The sequence below is a fragment of the Primulina eburnea genome, chromosome 12, assembly GCF_022965805.1.
Source record: "Primulina eburnea isolate SZY01 chromosome 12, ASM2296580v1, whole genome shotgun sequence".
NCBI classification, from domain to species: Eukaryota; Viridiplantae; Streptophyta; class Magnoliopsida; order Lamiales; family Gesneriaceae; genus Primulina; species Primulina eburnea.
Window position 1 is genome coordinate 2295548 of NC_133112.1, and position 21630 is coordinate 2317177.

At 35.6% G+C, this 21630-nt stretch overlaps 1 protein-coding gene across 3 annotated transcripts; it reads left to right on the forward strand.

Annotated features, from left to right (window-relative positions):
* Positions 1-1785: 1785 nt before the first annotated feature.
* LOC140807517 (2-oxoisovalerate dehydrogenase subunit alpha 2, mitochondrial-like) lies at positions 1786-7561 on the forward strand. Of its 3 annotated transcripts, none has more exons than XM_073164386.1 (9): positions 1786-2239; positions 4982-5119; positions 5419-5601; positions 5763-5920; positions 6025-6124; positions 6217-6328; positions 6439-6578; positions 6941-7126; positions 7217-7561. In XM_073164386.1, exons 1-9 carry the CDS (start codon positions 1970-1972, stop codon positions 7382-7384), a joined length of 1455 nt encoding a protein of 484 aa, XP_073020487.1. In that variant the 5' UTR covers positions 1786-1969; the 3' UTR covers positions 7385-7561. The 3 variants fall into 3 exon arrangements, with proteins under 3 accessions (XP_073020487.1, XP_073020488.1, XP_073020489.1); XM_073164387.1 differs by lacking the exon at positions 1786-2239 and adding an exon at positions 4262-4576 and having other exon boundaries at positions 4979-5119; XM_073164388.1 differs by lacking the exon at positions 1786-2239 and adding an exon at positions 4266-4576.
* The last annotated feature ends 14069 nt before the right edge of the window (positions 7562-21630 follow it).

Sequence of the window (21630 nt, forward strand, 5' to 3'; positions counted from 1 at the left end):
TATTATCAATTATGAATATGAAATGGGTTTGTACATTGTACCGCCTAAATAGTATGAATATAAATCTTATGAACTATGGTGGCCAAGTCTTACATATTTTAATAGGGCGGCTTTTATAAATTGCTTTGAATTGTGACTGAACCAACCAATCTATACAAGAACTAGACAGGCGTAATTCTAGTGAAGGGAATTAATTGGGACCTGCCTCTAGTTATACATGTACTGTTATTAATTTTAATCAATATAGCCCATAATTTTTTCGTTTTTATGTGTTTTAAAGATTGTTTGGTGTTATACTTGTGATACTCTTTCTTATATTACATGAAAATTAAAGTCCAAAGTGATTTACAATGAATTATAACACATCTTTATCATGTTAATCATTTTTCGTATATCCAATACAAATATTAAGTAGTTGCTGTAAAATCACTGTACGTACAGTCGGCTTTACTTGAGTCTGGGCTCCGAGTATCAAAGACAATCACCAACAGGTATAAGTTGGGCGATAAGTCTTATACACAAAGTGCTATGTGCATAGGAATACACCGGACGGGTAAAGTCGTGTATACATATTCGATTTGTCAACTCTAATTTTTTTTTTTAACCCAAAACTCAAAATAATAATAATAATTAATTGGTCTACATAAATCACGTGTAAAAGAGATTATAGTTGGACGAGCAAGAAAATTTTAGGACCGGAAAGGAAAAAGGGGCGCGTGTATGGCTGAAGATAATCCCATTCATTAGTTAATGTCATGATTCGGATGAGAGTGACACGTAATTTATTATTTATACACGATGAATGTTCAGGCTTGAAATTAATCAGATCTCTATCCCAACTTTTTGCCAAGCAATCTTTCATCTTTATCACAAAAGCACGAAAAAGTGAATAATTTATTATTATAAAAATTTTGTTAAAAAAATTTTATATTTTGATTAATAAGTTATTATAATGCATTAACATGTTGTACCTCTCCCAGCTTGATGCGATGCCAAAACCTATATTCATTCGACCAGAGACAATCTCATGAGTTTTTTTTTTGTGAGACAGATCAATTCTACCGATATTTACAATAAAAAATAGTACTCTTAGTATAAAAGGTAATACTTTCATGTATGACTCAAATAAGAAATCCGTCTCACAAAATACGACCCGTGAGATCATCTCACACAAGCTTTTATCTTCGTTCATTCAACACCATGGAGCATGGACGATACTAGGGCTGCAAACGAACCGAACATGTTCGCGAGTTTTTCGAGCCGGCTCGATAAATATTCGATTCGTATTCGAACTTATCGAATTTGAGCCGAACTCGAACACGTTCGAACTTTTTTTCGAGCCGAACTCGAGCCCAAATTATTTTGTTCGATAGCTCGCGAATAGTTCGCGAGCCTTAATATTTTATTAATATAATATATATATATATATATAATTCGAATATTTCGAGCCGAATTCGAGCCTGACTTTTTTACTATTATTCGGCTCGATTCGGTTCGTTTGCACCCCTAGACGATACGTACGAGGCTTGGCCTCTTCTCCCTTCCACGATATATTATTTTGTTTTATGTGAATAGGAAATTGCTAGTAAAATATATATTTTTGCCAAATAATTCCTTTTTTTCCTTTCTAATTTTTTTAAGCTTCGAAATTCCCATTAGAAATTCCAAATTGAGATATATTAATATTGTATTTTGACAAAAAATAGTAGTCATTTTAATAATATATATGTAGACCAACTAAAAATGAAGCTTTATTTTATAAAAACGCATGCCTTGATTTTGTCAAACTCGTATTTATTGTCAAGCTGGTATCTTCCTTATTTATGATGGATCACTCAGCGTGGAGTTAACAACATAGAGATGAGACACTACACAAAAACACACACTAGTTAGGTGGCTTAACATTTTTGCATAATCTTTGATTTCTCTATATTGAAAAAAAAAAAAAAATTCGGGCTAGATAATTTCCATGGCTGCTTTGTTTTCAAGATCAAGAAACATTACACATTTGTTGAAGGCGAAAATCTGCTCTTTAGAGAAACTGGAAAGCAGGTTTTCACCTTCTTGTTTCCATGCCGATTCTTGTTACCACTCCATGGCTGGCGAACATCGGAGAAAATCGCCGGTATTCTGTGATAAATATCCCGGAAATATTGCTTTCCGTCGGTATGAGTCACTCAGAGCCGGAGGACAAGTGGAGGCTGTGCCCGACACGGATAATGAAGATGAAGAAAATCAGGTTATGTCTCCTTAACTTTTCTCTACTATTTTATTTTATTATATTTTCGTACGTGAAATTTAACTGGGAAGCATAGTTCAGGGAAAAATAAATCATATTTTGGAAATTTACGTACACGATTTTAATTTATTACAAATCTTTTTCCGATGGTGCGAATTGTCCGTATGTTACCTGCCACGAACACTCGTGATTATGCAATTATAGCTACGGATGGATCCAGAGTTGCCCTTATAATTATCATAAAAATTTCTCGCCTCTGCTTTTTTTTTTTTAATGTAGTCTCAATTACTACAAGTCTCATTTTCTCTAGTAATAATTTACTTAATCATTATATTTAGTGAAATTTGAGGACCCTGCGGTGGTGTTTCATGTGTCTGCCCCATAGAGTAGTTTGAATGAACAGTACACGAGAATGCTTGTACTTTTTGAAAAAGTCATCGCTCACATATTTTTGCACATGATAACTGTGTAATAGAGCTATCACGACACACCAAACTCCAATATTCATAATAAATACTAATAATGGTTGGACACACACGTTGCGTTTGATAAAAATATATAATTAATTAGTTAAAAATATTTTCTCCACCAATCGGGTGGATGATTTTCTCGAAATAGTTTTTTTTTTTTTTTTCCGTTTATGTGGGTTAAGATAAACATAAAATTAATTTTAAATTGATTAAAAATAAGAGTTGTTTTTATATTAAGAAAATGATTATTAACGTTTATGAATTTGAATTAAGAGGTGGGCTACTATATAATCACAGAGCAATGTAATGCGAGTCAATGAACATGTACGCAACCAACCGAATTGCAGTAGGAAATTAAATGTAGTTTGGTGGGAGATTTTAGAATTAAATTCAGGCAACACTTGTTCAAACAAAATGCATGCACCTAACTTAATTAGAAAGCCTATTCAATCCCTTCTCTTTAAGTTTGTAGACACTAATTAAGGCAAATTTTGTGGAAAAAAGATTTTTTCATTAATCAAGTTATTAATTAAGGGATATATTTTTTTAGTTTTTTTTGAACTGTTCATTCTCTAATTATTGTTTTTAACTTTTTGGTGAACCCTACACTCATTATTTTTGTGCCGTTTAGCATGTAGGGATTATATTAATTTTTTTTTAATTCCACTCAGTTTTACTTTTTCTTTTACCTTTTCTTTTTTGAAAAAGTGGATTTGTCATGGAACATGTGTTAGATCGGGGTTTATCACATCGAAAAACAGCGACTACGGGTTTTATTATCATGAGGAAAAATAACATTTGGAACATAGTCAAGGTTAGGATGTTCGGATAGTACATTATACGGCAATACGCTAATTTGAAGGTATAAAGAAAGAAACATTTCAATAAACGTCAAATTTCTAGTATATTTGCTGTGCAAATTTATTTGTTTGTTTCTCTCTTTGCACGCCTTTACTTTAATTTCGCAAAACACTCCTTCTCTATTATTATTATTATTATTATTATTATTATTATTATTATTATTATTTTATTAAAGATTAAAAATGCATATAGTTCCAACAGGGAAAATCACATTATATATTTTTTGATGGGTATAAATTATAAAAACTACATTTTTTGTGTTATATATTTGTATGTCGTAAAACTTCGGTTTTAGTTGGTAATTTTTGTTTTTTTGGCAACTTTAGTCATTTTATGACGTGACGTTGCTATGATACTAATAAGAAATTAATACGAAGTCAACACATCAGATATAAAATGAATAAAACTGTCAAAATGAGAAACATTGAAAACTAAAATCTCAAAAACGAAATAAACATGAAATAAATAAAATTTCCCAGGTGTAATTTCTTCGGATCAGATCAACTTTTGTAATCAATATAAATATGAAATATAAATAAACTATAAATATAAAAATTGTTTTTTAATATAGTAACTCGGAAAAAATGCTTTACAAATATTAAAAATTTGTAAGATCTCAATTATAATTGTGTTACGATTTTGGATAGATTTTTGTCAGAAATTTATTTCAATGATTGTTGCCACCTCATAAACTCCAATGCAAGCGTCGCAAGCCGAATTCATCCTTCATTCCAAATTTTTTTTATTTTCTTACAGCACTGATAATATTATATGAAAGTGGCAAATTCGACCCCCTGAAAAGATGAATTTGCTCAGAAATATACTGAAACCCCCCATAAAATCTGGGTTTTATCACGCCTTAATTTCAAATCATAACAACTCACCATTATTGGCCAAAACCCATGCATCCCATTCGTGCGTTTCTCGGTTTGAATCAACCAAAGCTAAACAACACGCACGTTTGTGTAATCATGAAGAAGAAGATTATGATCTTAACAATTTTCTGGTGAGTTTTACCGGCCCGATGTTTTTTGGGTGTTCGTGATCAGTAATTTTGTCGTAGATTAAGAAAAGAATTCAGTGGTATTGATTGCTTTCTTGCTCATTTCATGCACATGAGTACCCATTGGATGGAAAATGGAATGTATGATATAATTTAATGGACAAGAAGGAAAATTAAGTGCCCAAAGTTAGAACTTTAAAATTTAATTTTTTGTGGATTGAATAGGTGGTGGTAGAAATGAGGGTGGCTGGAGGTGTTCTTCCACCTCAAATTTTATATTTCTACACTCTTTCAACTTGGTCAGTCCAAAAATTCCGGCAGTAGCGGGATTGAATGATTATTTTGCGTCAAATGGAAGAATTATTTTTTTGTCTGCAATTTCTTGATTGTTGTCAATTGTATTAGCAGGGCCTAGATTTCCCTGGTGGAAGGGTGGCATTTACAACCCAAATGAAGTTCATTTCAGAGTACCCGGAAAAGAGAATACCTTGTTATCGAGTTCTAGATGACGATGGCTATCCAGTTGCAAACAGCATGTATGAGCAGGTATATAGTCATTTCGCCGCAAGTTTTATGCCATTTAGTTGGGAGCTCGATCTCATGTTGTTTCATGTATCTAAGCGTCGTGTTCATATATAGTTCGTTTCGATCACCTTTATACATCATATGGAACTCTCAAGTGAAAAGAAGAAAATTCCACAAAAAGGTATCATGTAAAGGAGGGCAATTTTAGCATTCAGTACTTTACGAATGGTTGCCTGCTAGATAAAGTTCATTGTCTGTTTTTACTTGGGTTTTTGTGAAATTTTGCTAGTAAACTTATGCACATTATAACAATGCATTAGGTTAACAAAGAAACTGCAGTGAAGATGTATGAAAACATGGTAACCCTTCAAGTATTGGATACTATTTTCTATGAAGCACAAAGGCAGGGGAGGTTATCATTCTACTTGACCTCAACGGGTGAAGAAGCTATTAACATTGCAACGGCTGCTGCACTTATGCCAGACGATGTTGTATTACCTCAGGTAAATTATTTAAGCCTAAATCAGAGACAAAGCAGTATAGCACACCATAACTATGTGAGATTTTTTTTTAAAAACAAATCAGGGATCCCTTCAAGTTATACTTTTGAGAAAATTTAATCTTGATATTTTCATCTACTACATTTATCTGTAACTTAATGAAGTATCGGGAGCCTGGAATCCTCTTGTGGAGAGGTTTTACTGTGCAAGAATTTGCCAACCAATGCTTTGGAACCAAAGATGATTATGGGAAAGGAAGGCAAATGCCGATTCATTATGGTTCTAAGAAACTTAATTACATCACAGTTTCATCTCCTATCGCGTGAGTTGTCCCGCCTTTAGATTTTGAAGATTGTGAATAAAAGATTAAAATATAACCAAAAACTCATTCATCTAAAAAATCTCTATGGTTTCTTTTGGTGATAGAACGCAACTTCCTCAGGCTGCTGGTGTAGCTTACTCACTAAAGATGGATAAAAAAAAAGCATGTGTTGTTGCGTTTACTGGAGATGGTGCCACTAGCGAGGTAAAAATCATTGAAGTTCAAAAACTTTATGACAATTTCCAAACGCAAATATGGGATGTGAAAATATCAGGAGACTTTCAAATGTTTGGCAGGGAGATTTCCATGCTGGTTTAAATTTTGCTGCGGTTATGGAAGCTCCGGTTATGTTCATATGCCGTAACAATGGATGGGCCATCAGCACTCCTGTAACCGAACAATTTCGAAGTAAATTCTCTCTCTCTCTCTCTCTCTATGTGCATACACACACATAAAACAGAACTCATAAACATTTTCTTGGACAATAATTAATTTTTTTTATTATGTTATAATGGTAGGCGATGGCGTAGTGATTAAGGGCCAAGCATATGGAATACGTAGTATTCGTGTAGATGGAAATGATGCTCTAGCTGTTTATAGTGCGATTCGTGCAGCTCGTGAAATGGTGATACGGGAGCAAAGGCCAATACTTGTTGAGGTGCAACTTGAGCTCTATTGTGTTTCTAGATGCTGTTTCGGTAGGAGACTGGGAGTTATCAGCCCCATTTACAATGGAAAAAGGGGAATGGGCAATCCATTCAATGAAAAGTATTTTGAGGCGACCGCCTTTAAGTCTATTGTTTCCTGTGAATAAGAGAACAATGCTATACAGTAGAGTTTTCTAAAACAAGTAGTTTCTTCATACAAATTTATTGATCTGGCTTTCCTGGCCTCCCTATCCCTTCTATTTGGATGACCCTAGCTTAAAACATTGCAAATGAATCATGTTTTTACTATTTATTCAGATAAATTCCGATATAAAATAAAACTGACTAATGGTTCTATTGTTTTGATGTTTAGGCCCTTACATATCGAGTAGGCCACCACTCGACTTCTGATGACTCCACCAAATATCGACCACCCCAGGAAATCGATCACTGGAGAACAGCTCGAAGCCCTCTGGGAAGGTTCAGAAAATGGGTTCAGAGAAACGGATGGTGGACTGACCGAGAAGAAGACGAGCTCCGTGGACGCGTTAGGAAACAGGTCTTGTCACCAACGGAATTGCACCTTTCCTTGTTCTTGTTTCTGCATCTATACTTGGCCTCCTTAACTTGTTATCAATGTAAATGACAGGTATTGAGCGCGATTCAAGTGGCAGAAAAAATGGAGAAACCGTCCCTTACAGAATTATTTAGCGACGTGTACCATGAAACGCCGTCGATTCTCAATGAACAAGAGAAATCACTCAGAGAAACCATCAAGAGACATCCCCAGGATTTCCCTGTTGATGTCCCCCTTTAGACACTTCTTTGGCTTGTAACATACGAGGCTGTCTGATTAAAAAATTATTAAAAAAGAATGTATATAAATATAATAGATGGCAACACTTGGCGTAACATTTTATCCCTCTCGGGGATCTATGACTATGAGGATAAATCAAACGTATTTGAGGAACAAAATTCCTAATGATTTTTATTTTTTATTTGGATGAGGCAATTGGCTCCATTCGGGCATCAACCGCAGTTTCGGGAAAGATTATATAAATAAAACAAAATTGGAGTTATAAGAATTATTAACATACAATTAAGTAGAGTGTTATTCATGCTCCAAAAATTGATTTTTGAACTCCTTTTGTATGCTTATTGTCTTGGCAAACAATTTTACCCTAGCTTAGTTATCTCTTTTTTATATATATTTTTATTAGACTAATATTCATCTTTCATAACCCTACTGGCTTACTTGCCAATGGTTTTTTTTTTTTCCATTCCATTTTAAATATTCCATTACACAATTTCTAATTTTGCCCATTTCTTCTTCTTCTTGAACACTACGATTTTCTTAAGAAGAAGAAGAAGATTAAACAGTAAATAGCGATTAAGAAGACATCAAAGAAACTTGTAATAAAGATTTCTATCATATCCTCATAAAATTAATTGAATAGGTCTCTTATGAGACGGTTTCACAAATCTTTATCTGTGAGACGGATCAACCGTACTGATATTCATAATAAAAAGTAATCTCTAGCATAAAAAGTAATATTTTTTAATGGATGACCCAAATAAGAGATCCATCTCACAAAATACGACCCATGAATCTGTCTCACACAAGTTTTTGCCAAAGTAATTATTTTCTTTCAAGTTATTTTTTTTTATAACTTAATTTTTCGTTGTACCGGAATTATTAATTTTCAATTTAATTTGACGATTAGGATAGACATATTCAAGATATGATTCACATCTCAATCTACACAATTTCCAGTGAAGGAAAAGGAGAAGGAAAAGGTGAGCCATCAGAATTCGTCTTGATAGGTAATAACTCATTTTATAATAATTAATTCAATTAAGTTAAAGTTAATTGTGAAATTTATAATTAATACAATTAACGAATGAAAGACCATATAATTAGTGAATGTCATTAATCCCAAAAATGAGTCAACACCTTCAAGCCCATGATCCATTTTGAAAATCAATAAATAAATAATAATCTTCATTTTCTTTTGAAATGCATAATCATCTTCATGTTTAAATTACACTCTCAATCTATAGTTTTTTATTTTTATCAAATTTGTTGAGGTGATTGCCGACTTGAGCGTCGGAAGGTTTCACATAATAATTCGATGTTTCTAATTTGTTTGTGATCCAGGTGACTACCCCAAAAATTCACTAGTTAGAAGTACCGAAGGATCATCTATCTACTCATATTGTGTGTCCACCCAAATCTGATAATTTTGTTCTCATAAATTGTTGAATCAAAATATGGAATAAAAACAAAGATGTTGCGTGGAAAATCGAAATCAAGAATTTATCACGTAATCATCACCCTGATTTGTCTAGTTCATCATTTCATACGTGGAATGAATTTTCCAAAGAAACATGCAAATGGTTAGAACCAAGTCAATATTGGCTCGTTCTGTCCCAAGAAAAATTCTTATTTCATTTTTACAAAATAAACCAAAACTTCAAACTATTGAGGAACTGTGTATGATGCAAGAATAAGAATAAAAAAAAGGAAGAGTCGAGAGGGCAAATAAACATAATTTATATTGAGAATCTGTTGCTTTATCAGTGTAATTATAGATTTCCAATGCATCTGGACTAGAAGCAGGCAAAGATACAACAGAGCTTGAAACATGTTATAAAGATTTAATGGGTTGGTTCCATATAGGACACTGTAATAATAATAGTAAAAGACAGCACCACTGCACCAGTACCATATGAAATAATCGACAATGCTTAGCCTGTTTTGGACCCACAATCGACCATTTTGGCTGTTGTTCCTCGCATACAACCATAGATGTAAGACATGAATTTTATTGTGGCGATGATAATTAAAACTAGCAGACCAGCAGACCAGTACAACAGAATAACTTATCAGTAGCTGCTGTTCTAGTAAAACTAAACCAGTAGAAAAGGGATAACAATTCAAAAACAGTAGAGAACGTTTTCTAACGTTGCTATCTTAATTGTTACAGTTAAAGAGTTCCTAGTACTAGTATTAATTGCAGCATTAAATACTATACGGAGTCATTTAATGCATATTACCCAATTAAGTATAAAACAAGACTGATTGTTTTATAGCTTTTCTGCAGGAACTTGTTTCGGTAATAAAGCTGATTGTATCAGTTATCTGAAGACTTCTCTGATTATGAACGTTGAACTCAGTCGATTATATATACTTGGATCAAATCCTTGTTCGACACGACACTTCGCATAATATCATTTTCAAGGAACAAAGCTACTCTCTTATCAGACGAATATCAGAATTCCTTGAACATTTAAAAGTTCAACACAAAGAAAAGTAGCACATGCTTCATAGTTTATATCTGATCTTTTGTAGATAATCTTGTGCTACTAATTCTTACACTCTTCAAGATCTTTACTGCACTTATACTTTATCAGAAAAGTCTGTAATCTGAAAAGAGTCTTTTCAGAACTTTGTGTTTCGCATTTTTGTGAGTTGAGAAACTAAAAGTTTCAGTCGGCTGAAGTGTAAGTCCTTTTGAAGTGGGTGTGTACAAGTGTTGTACTGTAATATCCAAAGTCTTTTAGTTATACCTTCTGGAAACAGAAGAAGGGGAGACGTAGAAGAGTTTATCTTCGAACTTCCATAAACAACTGCTGCCTACTGTTTTATTGTTTTTCAACTACTTCATCAGATTGCTTCCGCACATTTTATTGTAATCAGGTGAAAGTATTCGTACAAGATCAACTACTATCCTTAATATGATTTTAGTACCTCATCAGAACGAAAAACGAGTAGAGTTTATTCACCCCCCTCTAAACTCAACTTCGATCTTCAACAATTGGTATCAGAGCAGGTTATTCTTGTTTGTGAAAAACTACAACAAATGGCACACTTTAGCAAGATCCCTATGTTCTCCAAGGAAGATTTTGACGACTGGAAGATAAGAATGCAAGCTCATCTTGCAGCACAAGATGATGACATGTGGTATGTCATCACAGATGGTCCACTGAAAATCTTAAAGCCTAACACAGCTGTTGCTGTTACTGACGGTGCACCACAGATGGTCGAAAAATCAAGAAGTGAATGGACCAGTGAAGATAAGAAAAAGGCCAATCTTGATAATGTGGCAAAGGATATATTGTATAAAACTCTCGACAAGAACACTTTCAGCAAGATTAAAATGTGTTCTACTGCAAAGGATATTTGGGAAAAGCTCATCCAGATATGTGAAGGAAATGAGCAAACGAAAGAAAATAAACTGTCTGTAGCAATGCAGAAGTTTGAAAATCTGAAAATGAGAGCTGGTGAAACTCTAAATGAGTTTGATGAAAGATTCAGTAGCTTGGTCAATGAGCTAGCTGCTCTGGGTAAAGAGCATAACAACAGAGAAATAGCCATCAAGGTGATGAGAGCCTTACCCAGAGAATGAGATGTTAAAACAATGGCTATGAGAGTGTCCAAAGACTTGAACAAATTGGAACTGCACGACTTATTTGCAGATCTAAAGGCCTACGAGTTCGAATTGGAAGTGAGAGTGGAGAAGAGCCTTCAAGCCTACCCACCAAGGCTCTTGCTGCTACTGCTACTGCTTTTACTGCTACTGCCTCTACCTTTTCTACTGCTGCTGCAGTTGTACCTCAGGCATTACCTGCTGTGATCATTGACAATACAATGGAGAAGACTGCTGAACAAATCAGTAGTGATGCTATGTCCTTATTTGTAAAGAAATTCTCCAGGTTCATAAAGAAGAACCATCGAACCTATCAGGGTCCCAATCGCAATTTCAAGAAAGATTCACCATCTGGTGATATGGGATGCTTTAACTGTGGAAAGATAGGTCACTTCATTCCTGATTGTCCTAAACCAAAGAAGGATGACCAAAAGAGAAAGGATCACAAGAGGAATGACAAAAAGTCCAGAAGAGATCGAAAAGCGATGATTGCCGAAGAAAGCAAATCTAAGTGGGCGGACTCTAGTTCTGAGTCATCTGACTCAGAAAGTCATTCCAGTGACAGTGATGCAGAAGAAGTCAAATGTCTAATGGCAGACAATGACTCAACCTCGACATCTGGAGAGGTATTTGATTTTGACTCTAATGAATTTACACGAAATGACTTGATTGATGCACTGCATGAAATAGTAAAAGAGTATTCTAGACTTTCTCAATCGTTTGAAGAAGTTAAGATTGACAATCAGAACTTAAAGAATCAGAACAGTAAGTTAACTTGCTTGCAAGTAGAAAGCTGCAATGATTTACAAGTTAAGATGAGTAAATTAATAACTGAGAATGAAAGAGCCAAAGCAGATTACTAGAAGGTACTTTCTGAAAACCAGAAGTTGTCGCTACTGGTAATTGCTTGGAACAAGTCTTCTGTTTCATTGGAAAAGATGCAAGAATTACAAAAACAGTCAGGAGATAGGAGTGGTCTTGGTTTTTGTAATAATGAAGGCACTTCTGAAACAAATACTAAGCCAACACTGGATATGTACAAAGGGAAATACATTTACTTTGTGAAATCCAGTATGGTACAGGAACCAGAAGTACCTACTGCTTCAGTTGAAAGGAATGTAAATCTGACGAACAGAAGAATGCACTATGGTCTGGGTTACGTTAAACCTAAGGAAAAAGTTGACCAGAGTTCTAGATTCAGAAAAGAATTCAACTCTGGAAGACAACATCCTATGAAGGTTAAAAACTACCAGTACTACAACTCTAAACCTGTCCAGAAGAGATACAGACTGGAAAACAGAAACAGAAGGGAAGAACAACAATTTGGCATGCATACTGTTAGAAATAACAGACCTTCTGTTGCACACACATCTTTGGATACCCGAAGTACAAAGTCACCAAGAATTGTGCAAATGTGGGTTCCCAAAGGACTGATAAGGCTTGGACCCAAATAGATTTGGGTACCAGATACTAAAATTTGTGTTTGCAGGAACATCAGAAGGAAGCAGAAATCAGTAACTCTACATGGTATCTGGACAGTGGATGTTCCAGACACATGATTGGACAAAGAAACCTACTTTCCGAAATAGTGAGCTGTACTGGACCAAAGATAACTTTTGGAGACAACTCAAAAGGTAAAACCATGGGTAAGGGTAAGATTATCCATGGTAATATAACTATTAACGATGTGTTATTAGTTGACAATCTTTGTTACAATCTAATCAGCATAAGTCAACTATGTGACAATGGGTATTCTGTGACTTTTCAAAAGCATTCATGTATAGTCAGAGATTCTACTGAAACTACTGTGTTAACCGGAAAAAGATAAGGCAATATTTACAGAGTCTCTTGGAACTCAAATCATGTCAATACTCCTACATGCTTAGTTGCTTCTCTTAGCAATAAACACTGGCTATGGCACAAGAAATTGAATCATCTGAATTTCAAGTCAATCAATTATCTCAAGAAGCAGAATATAGTTGATGGATTACCTGACTTTAATTTCGTTAAAAATCATGTTTGTTCTGCTTGTCAGCTTGGGAAACAGATAAGATCCAGTTTCAAGGCCAAAGATAGCAAATCAACTTCAAGATGTCTGGAACTACTGCATATGGATCTATTTGGTCCTATCCCCATCATGAGCTTAGGGGGAATGAAATATACTCTTGTTGTTATTGATGATTTTTCTAGATTCACTTGGGTAATCTTTCTCGCAGGAAAAGATCAAACCAGTAGTCTCTTGATCAAGCTTCTGAAAAGGATTCAAAATGAAAAATCTACTTCCATCATTAAAATCAGAAGTGATCAGGGCACTGAATTCACTAACAAATATCTTGAGTTATATCAGAATGAGCAGGGGATTCATCATGAATTTTCAGCTGCCAGAACTCCTCAACAAAATGGAGTAGCTGAGAGGAGAAATAGAACTCTAAAAGAAGCAGCTAGAACAATGCTAGCAGATGCAGACATTTCTCAGCACTTCTGGGCTGAAGCTATCAATACTGCTTGTTACACGCAAAATAGATCTATGGTCAACAAGAGACAAAACCAGACTCCGTATGAAATATGGAAAGGGAAGAAGCCCAATGTATCTTATTTTCATGTGTTTGGTTGCAAATGTTTTGTACTAAATAATGACAAAAATCATTTGACGGCATTTGACTCAAAATCATATGCTGGAATATTTCTTGGTTACTCTGCTGTAACCAGAGCTTTTAGAATCTTCAACAATAGAACTCTTAATGTTGAAGAATCGATTCATGTTGTCTTCGATGAAGACAGCAGTGCTGAAATTTCTAACATATCTGATTTAAGTAACAGGTTAGACAGGATTCACTTGGAAATCGACAGTGAAGATGATGAAGAAGCAAACATCAAGGATCTTCAAAATCCAGAACCATACACACCAATAGTGGAACCAGAAGTACAGAACTTGGATCTACCAATACCAGCAGAAGATGTTCAAGAACCTATTACTGGTTCTGTAGAAGACAATCTTAACATATCAAATCAGGAAGATGCCCATTCAAATCCGTTTATCTGGAGAAAATCTCATCCTCCATCATTGGTTATTAGTAATCCAGCAGCGCCGTTAAGAACCAGAAGGCAAATGCTTAATGAATACATGCATGCTGCTTTTATATCTCAGGATGAACCAAATAAGATTGAAGAAGCTCTTCTGGATCCTAGTTGGATTGAAGCCATGCAAGAAGAGCTGAATCAATTCAAACGTAATGAAGTTTGGTTTCTAGTACCTAGACCATCTCATCAAGCTATCATTGGAACTCGGTGGGTATTCAGAAACAAACTCAATGAAGAAGGCACAGTGGTGAGAAATAAAGCTAGATTGGTAGCTCAAGGCTTTAGACAAGAAGAAGACATAGACTTTGATGAGACTTATGCACCAGTAGCAAGGCTCGAAGCAATCAGAATATTCTTAGCCTTTGCTGCTTTCAAGAATTTCAAAGTATATCAAATGGATGTGAAAAGTGCTTTTCTAAATGGTCTTTTACAAGAAGAAGTATACGTCGAACAACCTCCAGGTTTTATCGATCATTTTTCTCCGCATCATGTGTTTAAATTACACAAAGCATTATATGGTCTAAAACAGGCACCTAGAGCCTGGTATGACACTATATCACAATTTCTTATTGATCATGATTTTACCATCGGAGCAGTAGATAAAACTCTATTTACTTTAGTCAAAGATAAGCACATTCTTTTAGTACAAATCTATGTTGATGATATTATTTTTGGGTCAACTAACCCCAAATTATGTGCAGAGTTTGGAAAATTGATGCAGGATAAATTTGAAATGAGTATGATGGGAGAATTAACATTCTTCCTAGGATTACAGATTAAGCAATCAGAGACTGAAATCTTTATAAATCAAGCCAAGTACACCAAGGAGCTTCTGAAAAAGTTCGGAATGGAAGCATGCTCTGCTGCTTCTACTCCAATGAGCTCATCTATTAAGCTTGATAAAGATGAAAGTGGTATTCCAGTAGAGGTAACTCATTATCGAGGTCTTATTGGTTCTTTATTACATTTAACTGCCAGTAGACCAGATATCATGTTTGCTGTTTGCATTTGTGCTAGATTTCAATCCAACCCCAAACAATCTCATTATATTGCTGCTAAACGTATTTTGAAGTACTTGAAAGGAACTCAAAACATCGGCTTATGGTATCCCAATGATTCATCGTTAAATCTTATTGGATATTCAGATGCTGATTATGCAGGTTGCAAACTAGACCGGAAAAGCACAAGTGGGTTTTGTCAATTTCTTGGTGATAGGCTGATATCTTGGTTTAGCAAGAAACCGACTTCCATAGCCACATCTACTGCAGAAGCAAAATATCTGGCTGCTGGAAACTGCTGCTCTCAGATACTGTGGATTCAACAACAGTTAAGAGACTATGGGATTCAAGCCTCCGAATCACCTATATTCTGTGACAATACCAGTGCAATTGCAATCACACAAAATCCAGTACTTCATTCCAGAACGAAGCACATAGACATCAGACATCACTTTATTAGAGATCATGTGCAGAAGAAGAACATTCGTCTGGAATATGTTTCTACTGATCAACAAACATCAGATATCTTCACGAAACCCTTACCAGAAAATAAGTTTTCTTACTTTCGTAATTCTCTTGGTTTGATAGATTTAACTTGATTATTTTCTGTTAACTTAGTTAACTTTTATTCTTACTCGCTTATTTATCGTATTGAACTAACAGTAAGATATTTGCAGAAAAGCAGAAGAGATAAGTCAGATACGTAAACTGGAATTTTATTAGAAACCATTTCAGTACATTACACGATACAAAAGTAAAAACAGTAGATCTTCTTTGCTATTTAACCAGTAGCGTTACTTGTAGCGTTTGTCTTCTAGGAGCTCTCTGATATTTGCTTGCAAAGTACTTCAACAGGAAAAAGATGGTCTTCTTCGAAAAGAAAGGCCTAGAAAGAATCTAGCAAGCTTAGGTCTTGCCAGCACTAATGTAATTTTTAGATGCCTTATAGGGCATCAGAGAGGATTTCAGCATCATCAATCCACCAGCACTCTCTTATTGCATTAGCATGCTTCTGGAAGAAATCGATGCTACATTTCAAACTCAATCGAAGCAAAAGATCTGCTTGACTGTGGAAACTACAACTCCAGGAGTGTATTTCAAGGATCATTACGAAATTTATGATACCCTCAAACTTCTCTCTGGACAATTTTGCTTCATCTCCTGAATCAAACTCTAACTCTCTTTTTACTTGAGTTTTCATTGTTTTTGTTTAATTTCGTTCAAGCTTTGCAGGTATTTATAGAGAGAACAAAGACTCTTGTGAATCGTAAGATTGCGACTGTTCATTTTCAACGGCTCAGATTGAGAGATGGCCAAGAGTCACTTGTCGCAATTATGACCATTTATTAATTGCATTTACCGAGGGGGAACAGTATCTTAGTCAGACTAAGAGTTTGACACCTTTTCAGAAAACAGATAGGATGTTTGTCTTTTCGATAAAACTATAAGTCTGCTGGTTTTGACAAAGTGCTCGCATATTTCAGCACCCTGAAACTTCCAGCAGACATTATCATAAAATGACAAATCTTTTTCTGAATTCCTTTAGTAACCGTCTGGACAGCCCGCTCTTTTTCAAAATTTTGAAAATCATTCGTCTTTCTGACAGTTTCTGCAAAACTTTTCAAACACTCAACCAAGAACATACTGACACGTGTCTTTATGTTTATTTGACGGCTGTATATCTATTTCATATTTCACATTTTCACCTTTACTGTTTCATAACTATCGCTACTCAGCTACTGCTTTCTCTATATCTTCAATTAACTACTGCAAAATCTTTCTGATCTCATCTGCATACAGAAATGGCTGGAGCATACATTCTTAATGCTTATCAAGTTAACTTTGCTTCCGTTCTCAACATCAAGGATGAGAATCTCTTGAAAATGTTTCAGGATATTGAGAAATCGGGACTCCGGAAATTCCTGGAAGCACCAGCAGTTATCTACAAAAATGCTCTCCTGGAATTTTACGCTAAAGAAACAGTGCATGAAGAAAGGATTGTTCATACTCAAGGAGATGCTTCTATCTCCATTGACGCCGCACACCTAGGAGCAACCTTCCTCCTTCCACTTTCGGGTACGTCTGAACTCTCCGATATTTCCAAGACAGATATGTCTGTTGCACTCAGCTCTTTCTCCACATCTGGAGAAGAATTGTCTCCTTCCTGTCAAAAGAAACTGCTCAAAATAGAGTATCAGATTCTAGCCGATATTGTGGCTAAAGCTATCTTGATCAAGGCTGGCACCTTCGACAAGTTGACGAAGGAGAAAGTTCAAGTAATGACTGCAATCTCTAAGGGGATTAAGGTGGACTGGAGTCATTTTATTTTCAGAATTATGAAGGATATGGTTGTCAGGAGAAGTTCTGGTTTCGCGGTTCAGATCATTGTTTTGCTTAAGGATGCTGGTTTCGCATCTACCAGTGATCTCGATGCTACTTCCGTTACCATGATTGATGCAGCAAATGTTTTGGCTCTAAGGCCTAAGCCAACCGTGGCGGAGTTTGTTGCGATGAAGAAGGAAATTGGGGAAACTGCTTCTGAGGCTCCCAAACCTCAAAAGAAAATTTCAAAGAAACGATTGATTATTTCGACGGATTCCGATAAAACAGCATCAGAAGAGTCTGCTGCTGCTGTTCAACCAGCAGTGCCAACCCCAGCCAAGAAGAAACCGCGCACCATTCTCAAGATCAAAAAGACAGCAGCACTGTCTGAAATTGAGAAAGTACCTATTCGTCAGGTCTTTCCAGAAGCGGTTCCTTCTGCTCGATCAACTGCTTCTTCGACTGCACATGCTACTGCGTCTGTTTCAGCACCTTCTACTGCTACTGCTTTTAAGCCAACATCTGGAATCGTTATTCGGGAACCAGCAAGCGGGTCTTCTGCTTTCCGACCTATTGCACATATCTCATCTTCTGACAAAGGCAAAGGGAAAATGGTTGAATAACCACCTATTTTTGGTCACAAAACCACTGTCACCACCGGCGTTGATCTTCATCTAGCCGAGATTGAGACCTCTGCAAACGATAACATGAATTTCTTTGATGAATGTCATACTGTCCGTTTGTTTCATTCCTTTGCTTACTTCAAAACAAAAGGGGCTTATGGCAAAATGATGAATGCGGAAAAGAGAATTTTTCAGCTGGCAAAAACAGAAAATGTCATCGAGGCCTTGCGCAGAAGGAACTTCATCCTCGATCAGCTGAAATGTCAGAAATTAGAATCAGTTCTGAAAGTTCTTCAATCGAATTTTGATCCTGCCGTTCCTACTGCTGTTCAGGATCAAAATGTTATTTTGATTCTATCTGACAGATTAAAGCAGATGAGTGAGCAACTTCTTGCTCAAGAACAAGGCTTTGGAGAGCCTACTGTTTATCACGTTGGCCTTGTCCCGATCTTTCAACAGAATCAGATAGTTGAGGAAAGGACTACAGCCTCCCCAAAGGCTGATGTTCTTAGTACTCCTGCATCTCCGACTAGGCCCATTCAGTCCTCATCACTTTTGTCCGTACATGAACTGGCTTCAGTTGAGGAAGTCATTGAATCGATTGTCCCTACTGTCTCTACCACTTTGGAAGCAGCACCGGCTATTTCCTTGCCCCCTTCTGATTCTCCTACCCCAGGGCAACAATTAGCAGAACCAGATGCTACTTCCTTACTGCCGAATTTAGAGTTGTTTTCTGCTGCACATCAAGCAGAAATGAACATTCTTCTGGAACAGCCTTCAGCACTTTCTATTGAAGCATCTTCAGTTTCACAGGTGGAAGAAGCTTTGGCCTCTGACTTGGCCATTCCTACTGAAGATATTACTCTTCCTCTGGTTGCTGTTGAACCTACTATTTCTGCAATTCCAGCAGAGAGCACAGCAGACCTTGCTCCTTCTACTGCATTGATGGATGCTCCTCCTGTTTCTACTGCGTTGACTGTCTCCCTCCCTGTTATGACTACGACGAATTCTCGTCTTTCTGAGATCAAACAACGCATTCTTGCATGAACTCCCTCCCCGGAATCAGATACCTTTGACCTGGAACATCAGATTCGGTTTCTACAAACCGAACTCAATAACGTCTCTGATTTAGTGAAACGTATATCTTGTGAAAACCTCGAGGAATTCAGTGGTGCTAAATCTTTCCGAGAGCGAATGGGGAAATACATCTATCTCACTAAGGAGACCACGGACAAGATGTATGCTGAAACCTCCGTTTTTAGACAAGCTATATCAAGGACTCACGGCACCATCATGCTTGCTCAAAATGATATACTAACTCGAATCACTGAGCATGATGATCTTTTTCGATCACTCTCTACTTCTGTGGAACAATTGGATGCCAAGATTGACTCTCAAAATCAATCTATCACTACATTAGATAATCGCATCTCTTTTCAGACCCCGTATCTGGAGATGCTGACTGATGGCATTCAAAATATTTCCGGTAGACTGAATGATCTCTTTACTCATGTGGTGGCCGCTGATGCCAAAAAGGGGGAAGATAGAGGAGATAGAGGAGATCAAGCAGGAGTTAGGCAAACAGAAGATGAGGCTGAACCTTCTAACAGAAGAGATCAAGAACCTAAAAATGAAGAAATCATTTACAGGGACATTGGAACCGATTGATTTGTTTACTTTAATGCGTTATTAACATTATCCGTTTGTTTAAATGATTATCTGTTTTACGTAACGACTTTCTACTGTTTAGGTTTTGACATCACCACAAAGGGGGAAATTGTTAGACATGAATTTTATTTTGGCGATGATAACTAAATCCAGTAGACCAGCAGACCAGTACAACAGAATAACTTATCAGTAGCTGCTGTTCTAGTAAAACTAAACCAGTAGAAAAAGGATAACAATTCAAAAACAGTAGAGAACGTTTTCTAACGTTGCTATCTTAATTGTTACCGTTAAAGAGTTCCTAGTACTAGTATTAATTGTAGCATTAAATACTATACGGAGTCATTTAATGCATATTACCCAATTAAGTATAAAACAAGACTGATTGTTTTATAGCTTTTCTGCAGGAACTTGTTTCGGTAATAAAGCTGATTGTATCAGTTATCTGAAGACTTCTCTGATTATGAACGTTGAACTCAGTCGATTATATATACTTGGATCAAATCTTTGTTCGACACGACACTTCGCATAATATCATTTTCAAGGAACAAAGCTACTCTCTTATCAGACGAATATCAGAATTCCTTGAACAATTAAAAGTTCAACACAAAGAAAAGTAGCACACGCTTCATAGCTTATATCTGATCTTTTGTAGATCATCTTGTGCTACTAATTCTTACACTCTTCACAATCTTTACTGCACTTATACTTTATCAGAAGAGTCTGTAATATGAAAAGAGTCTTTTCAGAACTTTGTGTTTCGCATTTTTGTGAGTTGAGAAACTAAAAGTTTCAGTAGGCTGAAGTGTAAGTCCTTCTGAAGTGGGTGTGTACAAGTGTTGTACTGTAATATCCAAAGTCTTTTAGTTATACCTTCTGGAAACAGAAGAAGGGGAGACGTAGAAGAGTTTATCTTCGAACTTCCATAAACAACTGCTGCCTACTGTTTTATTGTTTTTCAACTACTTCATCAGATTGCTTCCGCACATTTTATTGTAATCAGGTGAAAGTATTCGTACAAGATCAACTACTATCCTTAACAGGATTTTAGTACCTCATCAGAAAGAAAAACGAGTAGAATTTATTCACCCCTCTCTAAACTCAACTTCGATCCTCAACAATAGATAATCAACAAACTGCGGTAGTCCACAACGCCATGCAACGAATAATCGAGAGATTAAAATATATATTATAATTTTTTTTCCAACAAGAAAGATATAAGAATAAGATATATAATTAACCCACTATATATTATTATATATAAAGAAAGGCATGCATTAACAAACGCCATTACTTTAAGGCACAGCACGGCTTCGTTTATTCACAAAAAAAAGTTGCTATACTGCGGGGGTTTCGTTTTGGTCCATTCGTTTTGTGTTTCTTTTGATGGTACATCTCATAAAGTCGTGCCTAAAATTATTATAATTCGGAATATGATTGAATTATTGGAGATTCCATCAATTGCAAACAGTTTATTTTTTTCCTAGGAAAATTATTGTTTTTTTTTTAAAAAAAATCATATATATGTTAATTGTTCACTATCTTTCTTTGTTTGTTTGTTTATTTTATTTTATTTTTTGAAATTTTAGTCCATTTTCCTAAGTGAAACTAATACGACATCATCGCAAACTACACATCTAACGTATCTCATTGACGTTTCGGATGTCAAATAAATGAAAAATGATTGAAATTGTAAAAAATCGAGAGATACACAACTAATTTTGAAATTTGATAATAAACACGACTAAAATCATAAAATGACAAATATATCAGACAAAATATACATTTTTTTTCTTTTTTTCGATGAGTTGAATGTAAATCAATAAGTTATCATCGGAAAGATTTGACCTAGTTATAATATTTACTAATTTCAATTGCTCGTAGAAAGAATACATGTATAATATACATTTAAACGTACACGTAAAAGCTATCGCGTCTTCTTTT